Source organism: Chelonia mydas, chromosome 5 (genome assembly GCF_015237465.2).
Source record: "Chelonia mydas isolate rCheMyd1 chromosome 5, rCheMyd1.pri.v2, whole genome shotgun sequence".
Lineage (NCBI taxonomy): Eukaryota > Metazoa > Chordata > Testudines > Cheloniidae > Chelonia > Chelonia mydas.
In genome coordinates, this window is record NC_051245.2 from 69,636,501 (window position 1) to 69,661,913 (window position 25,413).

Sequence of the window (25,413 nt, forward strand, 5' to 3'; positions counted from 1 at the left end):
CAGCAAAATGGGGTGGGAAAAAAGAATGTCATCCCCCTTGGATGGGATAAAATGGCTGCATTCCACTCTCTTAGGCATAGGGGCACAGGAAGCTGGTATGTGCCAGACTGCTCATGCAGGTTGAAGGATAGTGTTGTTTGTGGGCAGTGCGATGTGAGATGGTCCCCTGGTCTAGAGGATGTCCACCAGCTGGTAGTGTTGATCCAGAACTTCCTCCAAAGGTATGCCCAAGCCCAGGGCTACCCTCTGCAGCAGCTCCTGGTATTACCCATGATCATCAGGAGGCAAGAGGACTGGGGGAATCAATGCATCAGTGGGAGAGGAGGCGGCAGCTGGCAGTCCTGGCAGAACCAGTGGGATCAGCTCCCGTTCTATGTCTGCCTCTGGGTCCAAGCTGAATGGTTCCAGCACAGGCACTCGGTTGGATGTGAGGCTTGTGATTGTGGGTACAGAGGGTTGTATGGGTTCCAGGGCAGCCAGTGTGCCCATGGTGTCTGGTCCTGGGGTACTACAGACCCCAAAGATATGTGTATCAAGTTGGCGGTGCCAAAGCACCCTGCCTGGTGCAGTGGTCATGCCGGGGAGTCTGAGCTGCGCCTGGACGTTGCGGAGAATGGCGGTTCCTCTGCTAGCTGTTGCAGTCCGAAGAAATCTCAGGTAGAGGCGGAGCCATCAGTGTGGGCGGTCCTGCAATCACCAGGTATGATCTCTAGCCCAGGATAACCGGTATGTCTGTGGGGAAACTGTAGTGCCGAGAGCAGCAGTGAGAGTGGATATGGCAGGTCTAAGTGCACCGTTGGGAGCAGCGGTTCGACTTGTCTGGGTGTTCAAGGTACATCCCACTGACCACTGAAGCGGGGTGGCATGTGCGGTTAGGAGTGTGGGGATTCCAGTCATACCAGGGGTGCATGCTGCAGAGGGCTATCCCTTGGTATGGTGGCCGATACTTCTTTCTTCCTTTTGGCTTTACGCTCTGCACGGGTAAGCTTAGGAGGTGGCATGATCGGATCTGCACATGACTTCTTGTGCAACCTGGCACAGCCCGGGAAGGAAATGTTGTGCTTCGCTGCAGTCCATGACAGGGACTTGCTGAGAGGGTCATACAAGCACTTATGACCCTCTCGCTTGGCATTGTCCTGCGCTGGTGGTGCTGTTGGATCAGGGCGGGAGGTGGTAAGTGCGGCACTCATCACTGGTGAAGGGAGAGGCACCATTGGTTCCGCCAGTCCCAGATAGGACTCCACATATGGCGGGAGAGCCTCCTCCCCGAGGAACTTTCGGAGTCACAGGAGACAAGCCTCACAGGTCCGTGAACAGATCTCACAACATGCAACGAGATGCATTTTCCCAAGCAGTGGCAGTGCTCATTGCTCACTGAGACTGAGTGAGAGCATGACACTCAGTCCTTGAACCCTGGGATGCAGGGCCTAGTCCCCCAACAAGCGCTCTCGTAGGCGAACTATGAGTGCGGAGGAGAGAGGATTCCAACCCCAACCATGCGGCAGTAAGAGAAAACCAAAGGAGCATCCATGATTTCAAATACATCTACATCTCTTTTCCACCCTTAAGCCCTCCCTTATCTCTCCTCCATTGATTCCTTCCATGCCACTCTCTCCTCCAACCTTGATTCCTTTGCCCTCTCTCCCATCGCAACGTCTAACCTTTCCCACTCTTACCCCTGGCTTTCCTCCAACATCTGTTTCCTCTGCTCTTGTTCCTGTGCTGCTGAATGTCTTTAGTGGAAGTCCCACAACAACCATACTGATTGTGTTCATTGCAAATTCACTCTTTTTCTTTTTTCTACCACTTTCTTAAACAAACAGCTCTACTTCTCCCTCACTGAATTCCAAAGCCACAAAAACAGCCAACATTTTGCCACCTTTGATTCCCTCCTTAGACCTGCCCATCCATCTCCACACAAAAACTTGTAATTTCTTTTTTAAAAACTTTATATGATCGAGCATGATCTCTCCTCTAATCCACCTTCGGATCCCTCCTTTAGTCTCACCCTTCATCTTGATGCTACAAACCCATGCCAGCTAATAATGGCCAGGCAGGTGCAAGCTAATATTACAACTATGGATTGGTTTATTAAACCTACACATTGTGCAAAATATATGTAAAAACATTCTCTTATTAACACAACTGTCCTCCATCACCACTCATCTATCCCCATTTGTTTCACACACCCCTGTGTTTTGTCTTTAGGACTAAAGTTATCTAAAGGCAATGGCTGTCTTTTACTTTGCACGCAGCCTAGCACAATGGGTCTAGCACAATGATTGGGAATTCTAGGCATCACTGCAATACAAACAGGGAGGAAATAATGTCCTTCAGTTAAGCACTGACCAGGGACTCAGGAGACTTGGAATCAATTCCTGGTTCTGACACAGATTTCCTGTGTGACACTGGGCAAGTCACTTTCTCTGTGCCTTGGTTTCCCATCTTTAAAATGGGAATAATGGAACTTCCCTGTTGCATTGAGAAGTTATAATAAGACTATACTAGTGATATTTTAGTGATTATGAGGCACTCAGACAATAAAGTGATGAGGGCTACATACATAGATAGAAATAAATAATAATAGCTACCTTCCCCTAAAAGGGGAAGATTCAAGTCAAGGTGCTAACTGGCAAGCACCCCAATGTCAAGGGATGAATGTTCGGGGAGGGGCATGCCTCTATATATCTGAGGGAAGTTAACACCTCCTCTCATTAAGCAAGACATAGATAATGCCAATCTGCAGAAACTACTAGCTGAAAGGCCTTACCTGGCATTTAGCAAAATATGTACTTTAATGTAGCAAAAGCATCATGGTATCTACACCTACATACAAGAACGTTAGTCTTTTCAGATAACCCTTTAATACCTCAAACAAAATTAAGAAGAAGGGGATATAGTGCAACAGTCATAAAAGAACCTTCTTGATCAGTTCTTACTGGGTAGATAAGTGTTGTTTCACGTTCTGTGTATTAGGTAATAACATGAGAGGACAGCATGCTTATAAATATAAAAAGGCTCTTTATTAAGAGAACTATTTAGCATTCAACTCATGTGTACACAGACTAACTTCCTGTGCCTTCTCCAAACTCTTCCCTACTGCAAACTTCCTCCATGTTCCATGAAGATTGCTATATGCGTGACTCCATTACAACACCTAACGATTTGGCAAGGAAACGGGGGCCCATTGTATTAAGTGCTGTATGTACATATATCAAGAGACGATAGGGAACTGAGGCACAGAGAGATTAAGTGACTAGCCCAAAATTACACAAAAAGTCTGTGGTAAAGATGAAAACTAAATCCAAATTTCTTGGATCCCAGTCCAGTGCCTTAACAATAAGATACTACTTTCATCCATTGCAAAATTCAGAGTGGATAATCTGGACATTTATATGTATTTTTAGAAATTTTTTAACTAAAGGTACCTAAAGTACCATATCTGTTCTACTTATATTTCTAATCAGTTATTAATAAAGCCACTCTCTCTGTATTATCTTTATTTTAGATTTCTGGTGAGCATAAAAGGATGTTTCATCTCACTAGCAGATTCTGCAGACCTTCATTCTGGCAGGACAAAGATATGTGACAATATATCAGTTCCTTCTTCCCTTCTACTTAGTACCTGTAGCACATGATTTCCCATGCATTGTAACAAAACTGAATTCTTACATCAGAGTTTTGTGTATCCGTTCTATTGCATCTTCCAGTTCTTCCTTCTGGTCTGGAACAAATCGGTATTCTGACACATAACCTGCAGTGTGCTTATATGGGTCATAGTCTCCCAGCTCAGCTATGGTGCACAAGAAAAAAAATTGTCACAAGTTTTAAACATTTTCCCATTACCCAAAAGATGTACTGTCTCACCAATCTGCATGTGCCACTGCACCTTTTCCCAAGTAACTCTATGAGCTCACCACTCAACAGGTAAAAGAAAACTATTTTTTCTTATTGGAGAGGAAAAATGCATGGCAACATTTTCCCTTTATTTTAGTTTATTAACAAAGCATTGTAGACCAATCCATGCAAGACTGGAAGAGAAATTTCATTAGTAACATGTTTTTTAGAGGAATGGAAGGTTCAAGGGCTAGGAAATATGGTATGAAGTTTGTCACCTCCGCAGAACTGGCTAGGAAATATGGTATGAAGTTTGTCACCTCCGCAGAACTGGAACTAATGTAGTTTAGGTCAGTAATAATTGCAACAATATGCTACTTTGTGGTGCATGTGAAATGAATTGATGTGCTGAGTCCACTTCTTAGAAGGTTTGTGCCCATATAATAAAAACGAACATTCAAATGGGCATTGACTGCTATCCTTGTTGGGAGTCCTAGCAGAGAAGTCAAGGACTGAATGAGAATGGAGATGTAACTATCCTGTCAAGCTTAAAGGTAATCCTTTGAGAAGAAAGCTGAAGTACCTATAGGTAAACAAAAGACTTTAGTCTCCAGTTAATTTCAGTACATTTCCTGAACACTAAATTCACTTTAAAAATCAAAATAATGATTAAATCATATTTAAAAGAAATATGGGGACTTTATTTTAAAATTTAATCAATGATTATGCATTTTAATATAATTGTTTTTGGAGTGCCCTGGAATTTGCATATACAAGCAAAAGTGACATGATATAAAGTGACAAACTATTTGTCTGATGAGCCACAATCCTATTTTATACCCTTGCAAACAGCTGTATATTAAATGTATATCTTTAATCAGGGCCCAATTCTAATTTACATTGGGTAACATTTATATGAGTAACCTCACTGAAGTTAATGGGACAATCTGTGTAAGTGCTCCTTAACATGAGTAAAGGCAGTACCATTAGGCCCTCAAGGAGGCAAGGGCTCCCGAGAAGCCCAACCTTACTGGAGGTTCCCATCCAAATCCCACTGAAGCCATGGACATTGCTATGCCTCCTCACACACCATGAGGTCAGTGCCATAAATCATAATGAAAAAAATCCCATAAAACATCAGCTCATTTTTGTTATGGATTTTTTTTTTACATATTAGTCTTGTCTCCAAAACAAGAGACTGATCTGATCAGCAGAGATACAGGAATTCCCCTCCCCACCACTCCAACCCTAACACCCACCCCGCAAAAAGCCCAACAATAAAACAGTGACCCTCATGCCTGAAACAGAATAAACAGCAGGAATAATGACTTCGGGCTTCATTGTGCACTTTAATAGAAAAAATCAGATTGCACAATAGAGTAGGTGTAGCTCTGTGCGCCGTAAGGCCTGCAGAATGTATAGTGTATACTGCACTCTATGTTGTTGCCAAGCCTATGGATGCGATTCTTGTGCTAGTGCTTCTGGCTTATAAATTCAATGTTTCACACAAACATATGCATTATGTGAGGGTCTCTATCTGCATATTTTTTGTCAGATTCAGCCCTGATGTAAGAAGGCATAACTTCTTATGAAGTCTTATGAAGATACGCCTGTTTCTGCCAGGGCTGAATGTAGCCCTTTGTAACTACTATGTACCTGTTCTAGCTCTCCTATCCAAAATGAACTTTTCTAGCTATTTCCTTGTGGCATTTAAAAGAAAGAAGTATTGGTCATTGAGATTAGTATCCTATAAACAATCTTTGACTGGAGCTGCAGATTCCTACAGTTTAGCCACTATGCCTATGACCGGGAAACAGAGTATATTCTTGTTCCTATTTCTCATAATCTGTTTGAAGATGATGCAGTCACTGCAAAACAATATACCTGACCAATATATATTGCAATATTTCACAGTCAAGGCACAACTGTCATTGAAGTGAAAGGCCTATCACAAACAGCCTTCTGGGTTGGGTCATATCACCTTCCGTAGTTGGGGAAATGTTTTGCATTTGGACATCTGATTTTAGCCCAAAGATGAGCAAAATCTTACTTCTTACTTACTGTCCATTAATGTGAAGTAGTTTGTGTTTGCTCTGCCAAATCCATGGGATATACTAGCACTCATGAAATCTGCTTCTCAAGTGCATGCCAAAAAGTGAAATGTCAAATTAAAACTTCACGCTTCAAGTTAAAACACATCCCTCCCCTTCATTATCTTCAAGTATTAGTATTGACATAATGTGGTTTTTGCAGGACTGTATCATTTTGGATGATCAACAGATTTGTCTGGAGGCTGCTGCCAGCCCTTCAGATCTACACATTGTTTGATGAAATAGAAAATATGATATAAATAATATTGGGCTGTAGACATACCCTGACTTGTAATGTCATCAAGCACTAATAAAAAGTTCTCTCTGTGGACAATCTCGGTAACTCAACCGTCAATAACTGTCAGATATTTCAGAAGAGATCCCATAGTATCTTCATTTAAAATGCATGTAACTGGTTCTACATAATCTGTACTGAAGTGTCACCTATTTATAATTCTCCTGTTAGTCTCTGTAATTTAATTTTTTTAAACTAACATACAAAGACTTAGATTAAAGTCTCCATTTGCTGCAATATTTGGAATCAATCATAACATTAACTGTCAAGGTTCCTTCCCCACTCTGAACTCCAGGGTACAGATGTGAGGACCTGCATGAAAAAACCCCTAAGCTTATTCTTACCAGCTTAGATTAAAAACTTCCCCAAGGTACAAACTTTGCCTCGTCCTTGAACAGTATGCTGCCACCACCAAGCATTTTAAACAAAGAACAGGGAAAGAGACCACTTGGAGACGTCTTCCACAAAAATATCCCCCCCAAGCCCTACACCACCTTTCCTGGGGAAGGCTTGATAATAATCCTCACCAATTGGTACAGGTGAACACAGACCCAAACCTTTGGATCTTCAGAACAATGAAAAATCAATCAGGTTCTTAAAAGAAGAATTTTAATTAAAGAAAAGGTAAAAGAATCACCTCTGTAAAATCAGGATGGTAAATATCTTACAGGGTAATCAGATTCAAAACACAGAGAATCCCTCTAGGCAAAACCTTAAGCTTCAAAAAGACACAAAAACAGGAATATACATTCCCTCCAGCACAGCTTATTTTACAAACCATTAAACAAAAGAAAATCTAACGCATTTTCTAGCTAGATTACTTACTAACTTTACAGGAGTTGTAAGGCTTGCATTCCTGATTTGTTCCCGGCAAAAGCATCACAGACAGACAGACAAACAAAAACCTTTCCCCCGCCCCCAGATTTGAAAGTATCTTGTCCCCTCATTGGTCATTTTGGGTCAGGTGCCAGTGAGGTTACCTTAGCTTCTTAACCCTTTACAGATTAAAGGATTTTGCCTCTGGCCAGGAGGGATTTTATAGCACTGTATACAGAAAGGTGGTTACCCTTCCCTTTATTTTTATGACATTAACAAACAAAAGTTATCAGTTGGTCAGAAGAACTCACATTGAATTGCATATGCTCCCAGCTGAGCTGCAATGTTGATGGGGCAGGGCATGCGACCTTGCAAAACATCTTGCTTCACCTGCAAAAAAAATTGATACCTAAAACAGAGAGAGAAAATGAAGTTGTTAATTCAATATTAAGGATTCTGGTGTACTTAGTAACATTTTACTGCCTTCAGGTTTATTTGGGGGGAGGGGAGAGAAGGTCTGTAGCTCAGCTTAAAGTGACATGGTCAACTCAAAAATCACGTTTGCATCTTCTGCAACATTTTTTTTACTATTAATGTTCAAGTAACATCATGATTATTATCATTGAAAGACTGGAGGAGGAAAAAATTCTCTAGTTTTCCCATTTGTTTACTTTGTGCACTTGACACCACACTGTGATAGTTAATTTCCCTAGAAAGAGGTGGTTCCCCTAGTTTGTGTGGGATTTTCAGGCAGCAGCAGGAGAGAGAAAACATTGTTTAAAATCAAACAGGAAAATATGATTGTTAACCCACACATGGAACAAATTTTGACCTCGCTAGTAGAGCAGAGCAAGGGAGACACAGGACACAAGGCACTCGCTCACTCGCTTGGGTGGGCTTGTAACAGGGTCTACAAACCCCATACTGAACACAGACAGAGGGGGGAGGAAAGTCTCTCCCATTTACAAGCAAGCAGCTTGATCACAACCCCAAGCAGGTGCCAGTCATGGAGGCAAGCATCCACAGCTGCAACCAATAAAGAAAACAGCCTGCTGTATAGGGAGAAGTGTAGAGAAGGAAAGGGAGGCACTAAGGCCTGGAATAGCAAGGTGGTGACAGCTTTGCATTAGGCTGCCTCCAAGAAAACAGCCAGGAGACTGAAAGAGACGGCAAGCCCAAAAAGTGAAGGTCTGACAGGCTCAATTGAAGGTGAGGATCCAAGAACTTAACTGACTGAGAGCAAACAAAGGAGGGTCAGTCAGGAGAAGCTAAGGCCCCGCAAGAGACCACCCCAAAAGGCATTGACAGGGCTCTATGTACCACAGCCAGCAAGTGTGGGAGGAAAAATAGACACCACAAGGCTACTATATTCCATTCCTCTACTTGCAGGTGGGCAGGAAGAGGTGGGGCCATGGCTCTGCCTCCCAACGCACCAGCCAGTTGGGCTACATAACTGTAAGTGCAGAGTACTTCCCCCTCAGAGCAGGAGGAAACCAGGAGGGTATATTGTGACTCTCAATCTGCTTCCAAATCCGCCCCGAGGCAGCACAATGCACTTCCCCTTACCCAGGGCTCATGGTAAAGCCACAACTGAGCCCAAACCTAGCAAGAGGAGTCAGGAGTAACAGAAGCGACTTTTAAGAATATTTTTTAACTGACAACATTTTAAGCTGACTGTGTCCCTTTAAACTCTGATATTGCCCCATATTCACAAAATATATTGCATACAACTTTGTTAATCACAACTGCACACATCAAAAACATGTGTGGTAAACTGTTCACACAGGCTGGTATAAATTAAGTGAGCGTATTTGATACCCCCTCTTAAGCACATGAACACTGAATTCCTAATGAAACAATATGAACAAAAGAGAGGATCAGAGCAATAAGAAAACAAGTTATCTAGTTCAGTTTTTCAGATACTCTAGTACATTTAAAGGAAATATTTTTAAATGCTGTTTATGCCAAATGGATATAAGTCTTCCCGTATCACATCATGCGGAAAGAATATCAGTGATTTCTTACAAAAACAGTTTTTAAAAGATCTTTTTGTTATACAGGCACAAATTGGTCATACTTACATACTGAACTTCCTTTATTCAGGAACTCATTTATTTTACAGAGCCAAATAACTGCATTATACATTATTATTAAGTTTATTTTGTATTTATTATTGCATTATCATTATTACTCTTGCAAATACTTAGTACTTTCTATGTGTTCATTGTAAGTTATTGAAATATTTTTGTCTTTGGGCAATCCAGACTGCAGATTATATGGCAAATAATCTTTGCATTACTGTGTTAAACTCAAATAAAAATTGCCAGCGTTCAAGGACCTTTCAGTGCTATTTAATCTGGAATCCTTCCAGCCCAAATGAGGTTTTTTTGCTGATGGTTCCCACAGACACCATAGGCATTCCAGGATATACAGCTGTGCCATTTGCACCCCATTTCTTATTGGAGAGGAAAAATGCACAGTTATCTAAGCCTCTCTTCTTCCCAGGGCCCATTGCCTTATATGAGAAGGCATACTGCAAAGGTATCAGGAAACACAGTGTGCACGCTCATTATTGCTCCTTAGTATTTTAACAAGCAGGCAGATCCTTATTTTAATGAATTATGATGACAGAGAAGAAATTTAAAGGTCTTGTGGAGCTTACAACATCTGTTGGCTGACTGACTGAAAATTAAGTTCACTTCCAATATATACCTCCTCCCCTCAGCATTTCCAGCAGTTGCACAAGACTGAGTATGGCCTTACTATGTGTAGCCTGCTGCACAACCATTGTCTACAGCTCGCCTGGATATGGATATTATCTGCCAGTTCTTTGGTATTTCCCTAGTAATTACAGAAGTGCAGGGTTTCCCCTGAGTTCTGAAAAGTGTCATTTTAACCACCTCACATTTTCTTCATACATATCTATCCTCACAGTTAGCATAATCTAAGTAAGACAAAAACAACTTAACCTGCTTTTTAAAAATTCTAATTATCCCCCATTTTTAGGTACACGTTTGCTCCACTGATTTGATATGATACCATTTAATGCAGGCACAGTATTTACAAAGGTGACAGACTGTGGGAATAGATCTGACAATATATGGTACAAATCATCAGAGAAAAGTTAATTAAAACTAGAAATCAAATTCCGCATAAAAGGGAACTTAGAACTAAATACTCTAAAGTAGGTGGGCAATAAATACCAATTCTTTTGCTAAGATGTAAAGCTAAAATGGATGGAAAAATAATACATTTTGAATAATTATTTAGATAATAAACATACAAAATGGGTATGAACATTCAAATCAAAGGCTGTCAAATCAGTGTATATACATCTAAACCAACATTTCAGGCACAAAAATGCAGATTTGAGCACAAAATGCAAACTGGGGGCCTTATCTTAAATGTCCTTATTTGTGTATTTTCACTGTGGATTTGAGGAAGAAATAGCTTTAAAAAAAACAAAACAAAACCCCCACAATCTGCAGTCAGAAGCATCAATTCTGCCTCCTGTGAGGAGGTGATACTCCTAACTCCTATTGAAGTCAGTGAACGATGGCAGTACTTAGCTCCTTTTAGGATCAGGCCTCTAGTTCAAACTTGTCCCTCGAGTGCTCGCCATTTGCTCTGCCAAATTGCATAGATAATGGTGTCTAAACATTGCATGAGCAAACACACCCAGGAGATATTGATAACCAGTCAGCATCTATTTTTGCCTACAGAACACATCAATTTCTGGTGTAAAGAGATTATAAATTTGATAGGTTTTTACTATTCAAAAATAGAAATCACATAATGTGACAGAAGTATTAACATCAGATAACAGTAGGCTCCATACCACTGTACATTAAAAAAAAAAAAAAAGTCAGTGACCCATATACCATGAATAAATATAGATAACAGTGTCAAAACACTGGAATCACATACCTAAGTTTGAAAATTATCACAATAAAGAAAAGAAAATTGCTTTAATGCATTCTATGTAGAAGGCGGTGATTCTAGCATAAGTATTCTTTCTGAAAATGTGTCTATTTCCTACAGGGTTTAAGGTAAGAGCCCAAAGATATAAAGGCTCAAATAGTTTGATGACATTTGATCATGCAGATTCTTAGCTATGTATTATTGAAGATTGCAATTATAAGCTTAGTACTTTCCTATGCCCCCTTCCCACCTAGTTTTAAAAAGCACAAATTTTGTGTGAGCAAACATATTGCACACACAAACACAGACTCAGTAAAAATGCATCGTGCATGCCAAAATGCTTTTTGCAAAGATGTATGCACCCAATAAGCAGTGCAAATCATTAACTGACCTTGTTATAAGCAAAATTAATGCATTTTTTTTAAATTTAGCTCTTAATTGTCATTTCACAGATATGAATCCAACCTGCCTCCAGAGTAGTAATCACAGCAGGTTCTGTTGCCGGAGTTCTCTTCCCAGGGCCATCTTTTTTCCCCTGTGAGCAGGGTTGAAAGTGGTTCTGGAAAAGTACAGGAAAACTATATCAAACTTTCGGGGCAGATGGGGCATTACACTGCAACTAATGTGTGCTTTTTCACTGTACAGAGTCATAGTAGTATTAGTTTTTCCTAGTTCAATATAAAACTTGTCAAACTGGGAGACTTTGTCACTATGAGGAAAAACTAATGCCAATATGGTAAAAACATTCTTATCATAGTAGTACAGGAAAAATATTTTTGCTTATTTTTCACCATTAACCACCTTGGGTTAGGAAATGAAAATTTATGTGTGTATTGTAATAAAGTTTGAGCATAGATGTGGACAGCAAGAGAGGAACATTTCCACATATTTATTACTTCCAGTCAGCACACTACATCCACCTAAATATGTCACTTGAATATCAGATTTCTTTGTGAATCTGAAATGAACTGTCAGAGATCTTTTTTACATAAAACACAACAGATAAGCTTGTGTGTGTGTTTATGCAAGTGTATTCCTATAAGTGTACTCTTAAGCGGCGAACTGTTATTTAAATGAATCATAAACATTATTTTGCTTTTCCACATATTTTGCATATTTTTCAAGAAACCAGGAGAAACACTTCTTTAAAAATAGTTCTGGAATTTAAACCATGGCCAATTAAAAGGAAAGCAGGTATTTCCTACAGCCGTATTTGGATACACGAACTGGGGGGAGTAATCTAAAACCTCTCTCTAGAAGCATATCCATCACAGGACTTGTATAAATCCAAATGTGACAATACATTGCTTAAAAAGGAAAAATTCCCAACAATTCATACAAAACCCTGACACCTGCCCATGTATCATATAGCACAGGTTCAATCTGATCTTCCAAACAGAGGTTTGTACTGAACAATGCAAGCTTCCTCTCAGTTTTCTTACAGACACAGGTGTGTAAGCAAAAACAAACAAAAAACCTAGCAGCAGTGTGCACCTGCATATATGTGATTACAATCTTAATTTTATTAATTATGATTTCAGATCAGCACATCATATGCATATCACCAATATTTAAACAATATGCAATACTATACCTGGTTATTTCTTCCTTAAGTTTGCATGGATCTTCTGCGTAGAACTTAACACCAAAATATAGAGTATATGGTGGCCCAGCTAAGAGAAAGAGAGAACAATTAAGTTTTGTAGTGCATATTTATAAAAAAAAATCTTTGATTATAGAAGAGCTACTAAGCTGCCTATCTATCCAAGGGGTTTACACAGCTCGCCGCTCTTCCATATCATCACAGAGTGATGTTCCTAATGGACTCCTCATGGAGTCTCTTTTCCCTTTACAGAGTAGAAAAACTTTGATGGAACAGGATGTTCTTGTTTTCTTTGGTTATTGTTTCTTCTATTTGTTTGTGAATACAACACTGTGCCCAATGTGAAACATTCCCCATGATAATTAATAACTGAAAGTATAATTATGCCTTATTTACCTAGTAAAATATTTTGAATTTTGTAATTTACTTTTTAAAAAATTTTAGCTCTCCAGTAAAATCCAGTAACTCAATCCAACAATTCCTGTTATGATCATATTTATTCCCATGCATACTTCCACCAACTTCAACCAATGTCCCATTGATCCAAGTGACTTCAGTAGGACTATGTGTGATATTAAAGATACACATGGTAGTAACAAACTGCAGTCATGCTCAATCCTGCAAATACCAGCCATCAGGAATTGAGTTTACTACCGTGTTTAGTCCCACTGACTTCACAGAGCCCATGAAATGTAAGTATATTTACCTTTTTTTTACAAAACAAATTGAAAAGCAGCTTCTCCTGCCAAAAGTTCAGATGTCTGTATTTTCCCTACAAGCAGCTACAAGACTTTCCTGTCTTGCAGATGACAATTTAAAACTCTGCAGGGAATTCTGTGCTAGGTAGTTATGATGGTATTATCTGTTGCAAGCAAATCCTGAATGCAGACCATGGTAGATAAACAAAATTGCTGCTCATCAAATATTTTCTTTTAAAATATGAATGTATTTGTCATTTGAAATCCTGCACATACAATGCCAGATTTCCAAAAGTAGACAGCATCCATAACTCAGTGGGAGATGCTTGGTGCCGAGCACTTTTAAAAATCTGGTTGTATTATTTGGAATTTTACTATATTAATTATTAATATTTTTATAAAATGTTTCTGATTTTCTATTAAAGTAAAGTAATATTATTAACCCTATTAAATAATATTTTAAATTATGGGATATTTGTCTCTGATAGCTAAAGGGTGACACCAATACATAATTCATAAAAAGCTAGGCAAATTTTTGAATATGGACCTGAAGCAATATTTTTCCAATTTTAGAAGGGAAAAAAAGTCATTCACTTCACTTAGCAAGGCAGAGAAGTCAAAGCCAGTACAATTCTAAATTATACAAGTAAGAACTATGTCATATATCCAGCATATACCAGTGCTTCTATTATTCTAAGCAAAGGTTAATCACAGAAACATCCTTAAATTACAGAAAGACATTACACTCAGTCGATGTATGTAATTTTGATATGGCGATTAACTGCAATATTGATACAGCTCAGGAAACTATGATTCTGTCATGCCACAAAAATCAAGGCCCACTACTCTGCACATATGGTGTCCTCTGTCTCTTCATGTTGAAGTAACTGTTTATGAGTTTCAAGTAAAATACATACTGTTTATCAATTCCTTGTGTTCTGCAAGGGTCCTTGCAGGATCCAGCCAGTACTGTGAGAATAGATAGAGAAATTAGTAATTTATCATGGCAAGCTATTAAAGATTAACTTCAAATTATACATTTATTTATATATTAATGTTTTTCCCCAAATACAGTACAAGTACAACATCAAATAATTATGTTAACTATTAGGAACAATGAATTTAGGGCCTAATCCAAAGCCAACTGACGTCAAAGGAAATTGACTTTTTCTTCTATATTGGTAAAACACAGAAGCCTGAGTAATTTGTTGGGGGTGGTTATATATATATACATTACTATAAAAATCTGAAGCATTGCAATCCACAATCTGTAAATGAAAAACTATAACCCAGAATAGAGAAAAACATTGGCTTTACTAATGTGTTCCTACACTTCTTCCACGAAAAAGGTGTCATAGTAGAGAAACGACACGGTCACTTTCGCGTTCAGCAATAGCTGTTGAATACTGTCTTACACTCAGATTTACAAGAGCCACTACATCAATTCAATCAGCTGTACTTTATTACAGATGCTAAATAGGAATCTCAGCTAAAGCCGGCAGTCCTGTGCTTGACTCTTATTGCTCACAGGGCTTGTCCACATGGTGCTTTAGTCCACACCAGCTGGGTTGTAAAAGCTAAGGAACACCAGCATGTCGCACTTACTGGCCCACGTGCATGTTAATGTAGTACTGTTTGAAATAGAATTACAACAACAAACACTATGGAACTTTTAGTGCATGCCAACAGCGTCCACGTGGGCCAGTTATTGCACAAAACACTGATGTGCATTCAAATGTACACCCCAACTGGTGCAGACTACAGAACCATGTAAACAAGCCCATATAAACCCTATTCAATTAAAACTGATAGCTTCAGGGGAATACAGGTAACTCACCTGACACTATGACAAAACTTCCAAAACAAAATAAGAAATCTTGCAGTGGCTATTTCTCAATAGCCCTCCAAAAATAGAAACCTTCTTAAGTTTACAGTGAGAAGGAAGAAAAACAAACAAATCACTTGATAAATTTGTTCAAACATCCTATTGGAGCTCTTCTCAACTTGTATTATAAACAATCACCAATCCCAGTTAACATTATCATTGATAAAATAACAAATAGACTGCAAGTCAATCAGACAGAAAAACTAAGCAAAAGACTGTACAAAATGGAATACAACGCACTCTCTGACTTCAAAACTCTTTTTGTATCAAGATTAGTACTCTGGACCATAACACAAGACACATATTGCCCAACTGGTTTGTTCATCAAGGATAGCTCTATGCTATGCTGCAAGAGAGAATTGAAACTACAGTTTCAATAGAATTCAAAATCCAGTCACAGAACAACTATATGACTTCTCTCATTTCAGCAAGCCCTATATTCCTCTATAATCTGAGTCTGGTTTCCAGGATAGATAGAACTAGAAATGACTTCCTGGGCCATCAAACCCAGTCCCCTGCTATCGCAGGCAATCCCATCATATAATCCCATTCACAAATTTATCAAACTCCATCTGAAAATTAGTTAGGTTGTTTGCCCCCACTACTTCTCCTGGAACTTTGTTCCAGAACCTCATTCCTCCTCCTTCTAATTTCTAGCCTACATTTATTCAAGGCCCGTTTATCCCCATTTGTTCTTATGCTAACGTTGTCCTTTATCTTAGATAGCTCTACCTTCCTGATGTGTTTATTGAGATTTAGCATATCCCTGCTCTATATTTGATTCTTTATGGTAGTACAGTCCTCGCTACTTTTTAGCTTTATAAGCATATAGATACCAATTGTATACAAAAAGATACGTTAAAATAATATCATTTAGGTTGAAAAGTCAAGCATGAAGAAATGCCAGATTTATAGTTGCCTCTACAATCTCAATTCTGCCCCCTTAGGCATCCATCCTGTGAACTGAATGAGGCAGGGGACCTGGGGAAAAAAACAATATGTGATTTTGTAATTATCTTGTATCATAATGTATATGCACAAGTGGGTTGAATTAAGGTTGCTAGGCAACCGCAAATCTAGCATTTTCTAATTTTTGAGTGCTTGATTTTGCAACTTAAATTATGTTCTTTTAATGTAGGGAGGTTTGTATATAATTTCCTAGCATTGGTTTTTGTTTGTTTTGTTTTTAAGGAAAAGGGCATAAACAAATTTGGTTACATTTGGTATAACAACTTCCCTACAATGGGCCAACAACAGGAACCTTCACCACTGCAGAATAGATTGCTACCACTTGTGCTATAAAACCATGTTCATTAGTAGCATGCAATGGCTGTTATCCTCGAGGGCATGATGGGCTGCTGGGTCCTTGTGATGGGTCAAGAGAGGTGCAAGAGACTAGCCCATGCCTGGTCCATTTGCTCTATTCTCCCACCCCAAGAGTTGGAGGAGATCCTGCGCCAGGTAGTGATTCCAGAGGGGAATGGGTCACTGGCAGTGCTGGAATTACAGGGATACTGGGGGGCATGGGGCCCCTTAATACTTTTATGGCTACCTCACTTCTGTCTTATTCAAAGGCACTGAGCGGGGAAACATGTTTTGGCCCTTTACTTCTCACCAACAATTTCTGTAAACTGCATGCACATGCGGCATTGCAGCAATCTTCCATATACCGTGCATATCACCAACTGTGCCAGTCACAACTTCCTCTACCTCTGGGGCAGGTGCTGTGATGGCCATATTGGTGATTCGGGCTCCACAGCTTCTGGGGGTGGAGGCGAGAGCAGGACCCGAATAGGCTGGAACAGCCACCACGGCACCTGGGATCAGGCTGGGAGTAGATAGGAACCAGGGTGATCAAGCCAGGGCCAGGAGCAGCTACCCCTGGCAACAGAGACACAAACTGCTCGAACCCCCCTTCCCAGCCTGGAGCCAATTGCCCCTCCCCCCAGTAGCTCCCCTCACTCCCCACGCGGAGCACCCACCTTGACTCTCCTTCCTATTCCTGATACCCTGACCTCACCCCATTGCCCCTGACTCACCCTGCTCCCCAGGCAGAGAATCCACCGCCACATCCCCCCTCTGCCCTGCTCCCTAGGCAGAGTGCCCACCCTGACACCCCGTTCCCATCCTAGACATCCGAACTTCCCCTCTCTGCCCCACCGTCCCCGACTCTCCCTTGGGTGCAGGTTCAGCACCAGCAGCATGGTGGCTGTGTCACACAGTGGCTCCCTGTGGTGGAAGAGTTTGGCCCCCTCAGATGGGGCCCTATCTTTCTGTGGTAGCCCCACCCTTTTCTGTGCCCTCCCTCTTTCTGGACTTGGCCAGGCCAGGTTCAGTCTGGTCTGTTGGGAGCAGGGCAGCCAGTGACCCAAACCTCAGTCTCCCTCTCACATACATCCACAATAACTGTACATCTTACGAGATGTTTTGCTTTCATGGAGTTAGGGCGTCAATGTAAGGATCTCAGAGTAGGGTCAGAGTTAAATCAGAGGCATAGAGAGGGCCTGATCCTGACATAAGTACGGTTACTTATCCAAGTCTCCTCACTGAAATCAGTGGGAATATTATGATGAGTAAGAATTTTCAGGATTGGACTCAGGAACAGTAAAATTTTAAAAAATATGCAGGGGTCACTTGGGTGTAAATGGTGCCGGAATTTTCACCACAATGGGCCAGATTTTCAAAAAAGATAAAGCAACTAAATAAAATGGACAGACTCCCACTGAATGCTGCTGGATACTGGGTACAGAGATAATTACCATAACATTTAAATCCTGATCTGGGCTTTCAATTATTTACAGCCGTAACATCTGGGTATATTCAGACCCAGATCTCATCTGAATCCATATGTAGTTATAAATGATATGTCAAATCCTCAAATCATTTAGGCTTCAGTCACCAAACACCAAAACCCATATATAGTTGGTTACAAAGGTCCTACTGGCCACCGAGTCTAAGGCCATTCTACACTACAGGAACTATACTGGCATAGCTATTGTGCTATAGCCATGCTTGCAAAGACCTATGGAAACACCACCTCCCCACACGACGGTAGGTAGGGCGACGGAAGCATTCTTCCCTTGACATAGCTGCATCTACACCGAAGGTCAGATTGGCATAGCCCCGTCACTCAGGAGTGTGGATTTTTCATGCCCCAGGCCCATGTAGCTATGTCAACCTAACTTTTAAATGCAGATCAAGCCTAAATACAGGACTGCTAATATTCTCAGCTTAAAAAAAACAAACCCTGACACCTTCTTTTGAACCACTGGGGGGCTGGAGCATATGCTACTGATTCTTAACTTGGATTTAAAAATGTGGCTCCATTATGTATATTTAAAGCTATTCCAGGTTAAACACATACAAAGCAACTTGGGGAGTGTGCAGTAAATTCCATCTGAGCAGTGCATATTATTTCCTAACTACCTTTCTTTAAATGAATGTTAAAAGTATTTTTTTAAAGCTTCATGCCAGGTTTCTGTGCAGGGTCAAATCTGGGTCAAACGCTCAGAACCTGTTTGAAACAAAACATTAACTAGGTTGAAATTTTTTCCTTTGCTGTGGTGTCAATCAATGAAGTGACTGGAATCGGTAGGCTTCTCACCTGACAGTCCACAAAGCATCTGGTGCTCTAGTCGTGCAGCTCAGATTACTATGAAATTGTAATCTTTGTCTCGAATGGGGTCACTGCAATGCTTTGGCACACAAATTTTTGTTCTAATTCAGAGATTCAGAGCTTTTAAAGCCAGAAGGAACCATTGTGATCATCTAATCTGACTTGCTGCATAACACAAGCCCTAGGGCTTTCCTGAATTAAATCCTGCTTCATGTCCAGTAGCTGTGATTGAACTAGATCCTATCTTTTAGAAACATGTCCAACCTTATTTAAAAATGTCCAGTGATGGAGACTCCAGGACAATCCTTGATAAACTGTTCATTGATAAAAACTGCACCTTACTTCTAGTCTAAATTCGTCTAGCTTCAACTTTCAGCAATTGGCTCAAGTTATACCTTAGTTTGCAGGATTGAAGGGCCCTTTATTATTGAATTTCTGTTCCCCAGGTAGTTATTTATAGACTGTGATCAAATCATTTTTTAACTTTCTCTTTGATAAACTACATAGATTGAGTGCTTGGAGTTTCACACTTGAAGTGTGGACACCAGAACTCGCTACAGCATTCCAGGAGCAGTGACACCAATGCCAAATACAGAGGTAGTAAAACCTCCCTCCTCTTACTCAATATTCCCCTGAATAAAGGATTGCATTAGCCCTTCTGGCCACAGTGTGACTCCAGGAGCTCACGTTCATCAGATTATCCACCATGATACATCCCTCAAAAATACTTTTCAGAGTCACTGCTTCCCAGGATAAGAGTCCCCCATCCAGTAAATACGGCCTACATTCTTTCTTCCTAAATGTATGATTTTATATTTGGCTGGATGCAATTCACATTGTTAGCTTGCACCCAGTTTATCAAGCAATCCAGATCATTCTAATGAAGAGAACGCTTCTCTAATACATTTAACCAATCTCCTAATTTTTGTGTCATCTGCAAACTTTATCAGTAATGATTTTATATTATCTTCCAGGTCCTTGATAAAAACATTAAATGGCATAGGGCCAAGAGTCAATTCCTGCAGGGTGACACTAGAAACACATCTGCTTGCTGAGGATTCTCCATTTACAAATACATTTTGAGACCTATCAGTTAGCCAATGTTTAATCCAGTTAATGTGTGTCCTGTTGATCGTGTATCATTTTAGTTTCTTAATCAAAATGTCATGTGGTACCATGTTAAATGTCTTACAGAAGTCTATTAGACACTATTACTTCTATCAAACAGGATATCAGGTAGTTTGACAAGATCTATTATCCAATAACCCATGTTGATTGGCACTAATTATATTACTCTCCTTTAATATTTTTATTAATCAAGACCCATATCAGCCTTACTTTGCCCAGAATTGATGTCAGGATAAGAGGCCTATAATTACCTGGATCATCCAATTTACCCTTATTATGTATTGGCAAACATTAGCAACTTCCAGCCCTCTAGAACTTCTAGGGTAGCCAATTTTGGTTGGACATATTCCTGGAGGTTTCATCACATGACATAATATTTAATTAAAGATTAATGTTTAATTCCTGGAGACTCCTGGACAATCCTGGAGGATTGACAATCTTAGGAACTTCCCAGTGTTCCAAAACTTATTAAACATTAACATTAATGGTACAGAAAGCTCCTTGCTCTTTTAAAGCTCTTGAATGCAAGTTATCCGGACCTGCTGCTTTTAAAATGTCTAACTTTAGCAGCTACTGTTTAACATCTTCCTTAGTTATTGTTGCAATGGAGAGCATTTCATCATCAACATATGATATAAATAAGACATCTGGCTTTTTCCCAAGTACAAAACAGCAATATTTACTGAGCAATTCTGCTTTTCGTTCATTATTATTGACGCTTCTACCATTTCCACTTGGCAATGGACCAATACCACTGCCAGTGTTCCTTTGGTTCCGGATAGATTTAAAAAAACATATCTGTAACTCTATGGACACAGATTTCCCCTAGTGTCCTTTTGCTTCCCTTATCAATTTTCTACAATTCCTAGCTTCTATTTTATATTCATTGCTATCAACTTCCCTTTTCTCCATTTGTGTTATATTGAGTTGTTTTTTTAAAGCTGCTTTCACTTCCCTTCTTAGCTAGGCTAGTTCTTTAACCTTCTTTTTCAGGGCTGGTCTACTCTACTGCTTAAGTTGATGTAACTTAAGTCACTCAGCGGTGTGAAAAATGCACCGCCCTGAGCAATACAAGTTATATCGACTTAAGCACTGTCCACACCGGCGCTATGTTGGTGGGGAGATGCTCTGTTGCCAACATAGCTTCTGCCTCTCATGAAGATGAAGTAATTATGCTGACAGAAGAGCGCTCTCCTGTCGGCATAGTGCATCTTCACAGACGCGGTGCAGCTGCACCGATGTAGCACTGTAGTGTAGACTTGCCCACAGTTGTGGTTAATTCAGTGTACCATGACTCATGGGGCTTGGGTTGCTAGCCCCTAAAGCTTCTAAAACCTGGTGGTTCCCCATAAATGCTCCAAGAATGGCTTTCACCATCATGCTGCTCCAGTGGTCCCCTCCTGATGACCTATGACCCTTCATTGCAGGAAAGAATCGAGCACTCGAAATTTAGGGAATGCCAGATTTACAGTTGTCTGCGCATCCTTAGTTCAGCCCTCTTGTGTGTTTGCATTATGAGAGTCTTCAATTACATGACAGCACGCTACTTTTTCCATAGGATGTCTGCTTTACTCAGTTCATAGGATGGATACACAAGGTGGCAGTTTAAAGGTTGCATGGGTAACCATAAATGTGTCAAGTATCAGAGGGGTAGCCGTGTTAGTCTGGATCTGTAAAAGAGGCAAAGAGTCCTGTGGCACCTTATAGACTAACAGACATATTGGAGCATGAGCTTTCGTGGGTGAATACCCACTTCGTCGGATGCATGACATAAATGTGTCATTTCCTAACTTTCAAGTGCTTGACTTTGCAAATTAAATAATGTTATTTTAACAGAGTTGTTGGTGGTGTGGTGTTTTTGTTTATTTGTTTATTTTTATATATGTAAAAATAAAAAATAATGGGAGGAAATAGTTAAACATAACTTTTCAAACCTCAGTAAACACGTATATTCCAAGTTTTAAGAAAAAGTGATTTTGTTGCATGTTTTAAAGTGTGTGTGTGTTTAGGATCTTATTCATCTGAACTGTTTTGTTCATTAAACTGTTAATTAGAGAATACTCTGAAGTCCCATCAGATCAGAAGTTAGAATATTCCTTTCTGATAGCAATGTGTTAACATGAGGCACACATTTTTCTATCAGATATTTATTTTGGAGTGTTTCCCATTAAGTACAGTTTTCAAATAAATTAGCAAATAGATCTATCTGACCTCTGGGGTTCTAAAAATGAGACACCAGACGACTCAAATCCAGGTCTGCTGCATGGCAGCACAGAACTAATCACCCCCACCACCCCCATGCCAGTCCCTAGTGTTATACCTTTAACAAGTCTGTGAACAATTATAATTTTTCATTTACTGTTTCATGCATTCATGGAGATTTTCCTTTATATTGGCCATTTACTGAATAGGATTTCACTATGAATCACAAACTAGCGAAGACATGAGAGCCTGATTTTCCTTATCACCTACTCAGGTTTTATACAAGTGTAACCATAATGAGCTCACTGGAGTTATTCCTCATTTACCCTGGTGTGAGAGAGAAAAATCTGCCCTGATTGTTCTGAGGAGAGCTGATGGGGTTCTGCAATTGTTCATTTAACAGAGATTTCCCCTGTCCCTGAAACAGTTGAGGTTACCTGCATGTTTAAAATTCTAAATTAACTAGACAGTCAATAACTAGGGAGGAAGGCTGGTCTTGTTATTAAGGCACTCGACTAGGACTCATGACACTTGGGTTGAATTCCCGGCCCTGTTATAGACTTTCTCTGTCATTAGGACAAGCCGCTTATGCCTCATCTACATTAGAACAACTCCCTTCTACCAGCAATGCCGCTCATACTGGCAAAAATTTACTATTGCTGGTATAATTTATACCAGTTCCCTGAACGAAATAAGCTATACTGTCAAAATGACTTCTTTTTCTTTTTTTGCCAGTATAACTGTCTACCCCAGGGCTTTGGCCGGCATGACTATGTCATTTAGGGGTATGATTTTTTCACACTCCTCATCAACCCAGTTATGTTGGCAAAACTTTTAAATGTAGACCAGGCCTTAATCTCTTTGTAAAATGAAGATAATACAAAGCCTTTCTCTTGACTGATCTATTCAGACTGTAAACTCTTTGGGGGAAGGGCTGTCTCTACTGTGTGTATGTAGAACACCTATCAAAAAGACCACCACCCCCCATCCACCTCAAAACAGAGCCAGTTCATGCGGAGTCCAAAAGTCATTATCACACACCCTTCTTCTCAGGGTATAAGCAGCTACAATTCAATACATCCTGGCAGCCAAAAGCCTCCTCCAAATCAGTAACATCACTCTAAAACAGTGATCCAGGAAGTGGCCCTGAATTAAACAATTTGTGCCATACCTGCAAACAATTGCCCCTTCCCCCACCCCAACATTCCCCCCAACTCTAGCCAATCCAAGAATTAGTCACAACAGGCTCACTTCCAAACAGAATTCCTATTCAGGAAAATATCATGGGCTAAGAAGCACTTGTTTGGTTTAGTTTAACAGGAAGAATTCGAATAGTACTTTTTATATACAGCATTTTACACTACTGGTCATTTGCAACACCTTTTTTTATTTTATTTTCTGTCGTCACATTTCTGCTCCCATTTAAGTCAATAGCTAAAATTCCGCTAACTTCAGTGAGAGGAGAAAAAGGCCCTTTCTACAGAAACACAAAAATAGGTCCTCTCAACAGGCAAATTAAAGAAACTGCTACTGGAGATCTTATTCTTTCATGAGATATTGAAGGTATGACAGCCAAGCGCACCACTGAGAAAGGTCACCAACAAGGTAAAATTTACAACTGGGAAATCCAATCTGTTGTGTCTTTTACTCACCGTCTGATGACTTCTGTCACAGTAACGCAATCCAAAGTAATCTATCTCCACGAGGTTTAAGTGACGGAATACGTAGCCCAGGACAACCGACCCTTTCGTTGACTTCTGTGGGAAAGAATTTACAGAGTCTTTTCACAAAAGTGTTCTGTCTTTGTCAGCTATGCACAGTGGTATTCATGCATTCAGTTAGCCTTGTCTAAAAGAGGTGGCAGTTTTATTGATTAGAAACAATTCAGGTTGCCTTTAACAAAATCCTCAGTTACAACTAGAAAAAATTTCAATTTCTCCTTACATACATTTAATCAATGATTTTGTAAACAATATTGAACATTTAGTAATTGTTATAAACATGCTTCCTAAACTATGTTTATGAATGTTAATAAACCTATGAGTTTTCTTAGACATCTGTATTCATGGCAAAAATCTGTTCTCTGATCCACATGACAGATTTCAATTCTAAGATCTTGCGCTCCCTTCAAGTGTGGATCTCTCAGTCAAGCTCTGCCACTGCATATCTGAGGAAAATGTTGCCCTTAATGTGTAAATTATGAACCATAAGGTGCTCCATTATTCTCTGTGAAGAAGGCTGCTTTTTATTCCTTTTATTTAAAAATGTTTTTAAAAGTAGAGATGGGCCCAATTCAATGTTCTGAATCCAAATAACCCCATTGTGTTCGCAAGTGTTGTTGCATCACTTAAGGTCTACACTAATACTTAAACACAATATTGAAAAGGTGGCTCAAATTGCTGCTTCACTGTTGTGGCGTTGGCGTGGTAGATGCTCATTGCTATTTAAAGGGCTTTTATTTGCATGCTGTCTCATAGCTAGGAAGATCTGAATTACTGATTGCTGCTGATGTTGCACGTCTGACCAACCTTCCAGAAAGACTGGGACTAGCTAAATGAGATTCTCTCTCTTTTGAAATCTGGTGGGTTTGGATTTTGAATTAAGAAATCTAGATCTGGGAGACAGGTGGGGACATTTCTGGGATAAGGTGAGACGATGCTAAAACTATTAAAAGAACTGACTGCATATATTTATTATTTCTACATTACCAGGTTTAATACAGTAATAAAATTAGGGCTGTCAACTAATTAAAAAAATTAATCGCGATTAATCGCATCGTTAAACAATAATAGAATACCATTTATTTAAATATTTTTGGATGTTTTCTAAATTTTCAAATATATTGATTTCAATTACAACACAGAATATAAAGTGTACAGTGTTCACTTTATATTTATTTTTATTACAAATATTTGTGCTGTAAAAAACAAAAGAAATAGTATTTTTCAGTTCACTTCATACAAGTACTGTAATGCAATCTCTTTATCATGAAAGTTGAACTTACAAATGTAGAATTATGTACAAAAAAAAACTACATTCAAAAATAAAACAATGTAAAATTTTAGAGCCTACAAGTCCACTCAGTCCTACTTCTTGTTCAGCCAGTTACACAGACAAACAAGTGTGTTTACATTTGCAGGAGATAATGCTGCCTGCTTCTTGTTTACAATGTCACCTGAAAGTGAGAACAGGTGTTCGCATGGCACTACTGTAGCCAGCACTGCAAGATAATTACATGCCAGATGTGCTAAAGATTCATATGTCCTTTCATCTTCATCCACCATTCCAGAGGACATGCGTCCGTGCTCATGACGGGTTCTGC

The 25,413-nt window shown here is 39.7% G+C and overlaps 1 protein-coding gene across 5 annotated transcripts in view; it reads right to left on the bottom strand.

Annotated features, from left to right (window-relative positions):
• The window catches only part of EPB41L4A (erythrocyte membrane protein band 4.1 like 4A), a 212,415-nt gene that overhangs the window by 107,618 nt on the left and 79,384 nt on the right, over positions 1-25,413 (bottom strand). For 3 of the 5 annotated variants that reach the window (XM_043547061.1, XM_037901537.2, XM_043547063.1), the window contains 5 exons: positions 23,744-23,848; positions 14,178-14,229; positions 12,554-12,632; positions 7,350-7,447; positions 3,673-3,793 (listed from right to left, as the gene is read on the bottom strand). In XM_043547061.1, the coding sequence (XP_043402996.1) occupies positions 3,673-3,793; positions 7,350-7,447; positions 12,554-12,632; positions 14,178-14,229; positions 23,744-23,848 (455 nt within the window). Of the gene's footprint in view, positions 1-3,672; positions 3,794-7,047; positions 7,185-7,349; positions 7,448-11,428; positions 11,519-12,553; positions 12,633-14,177; positions 14,232-23,743; positions 23,849-25,413 lie in introns of those variants that run through there. The other 2 variants (XM_043547064.1, XM_043547062.1) reach the window with 2 other exon arrangements.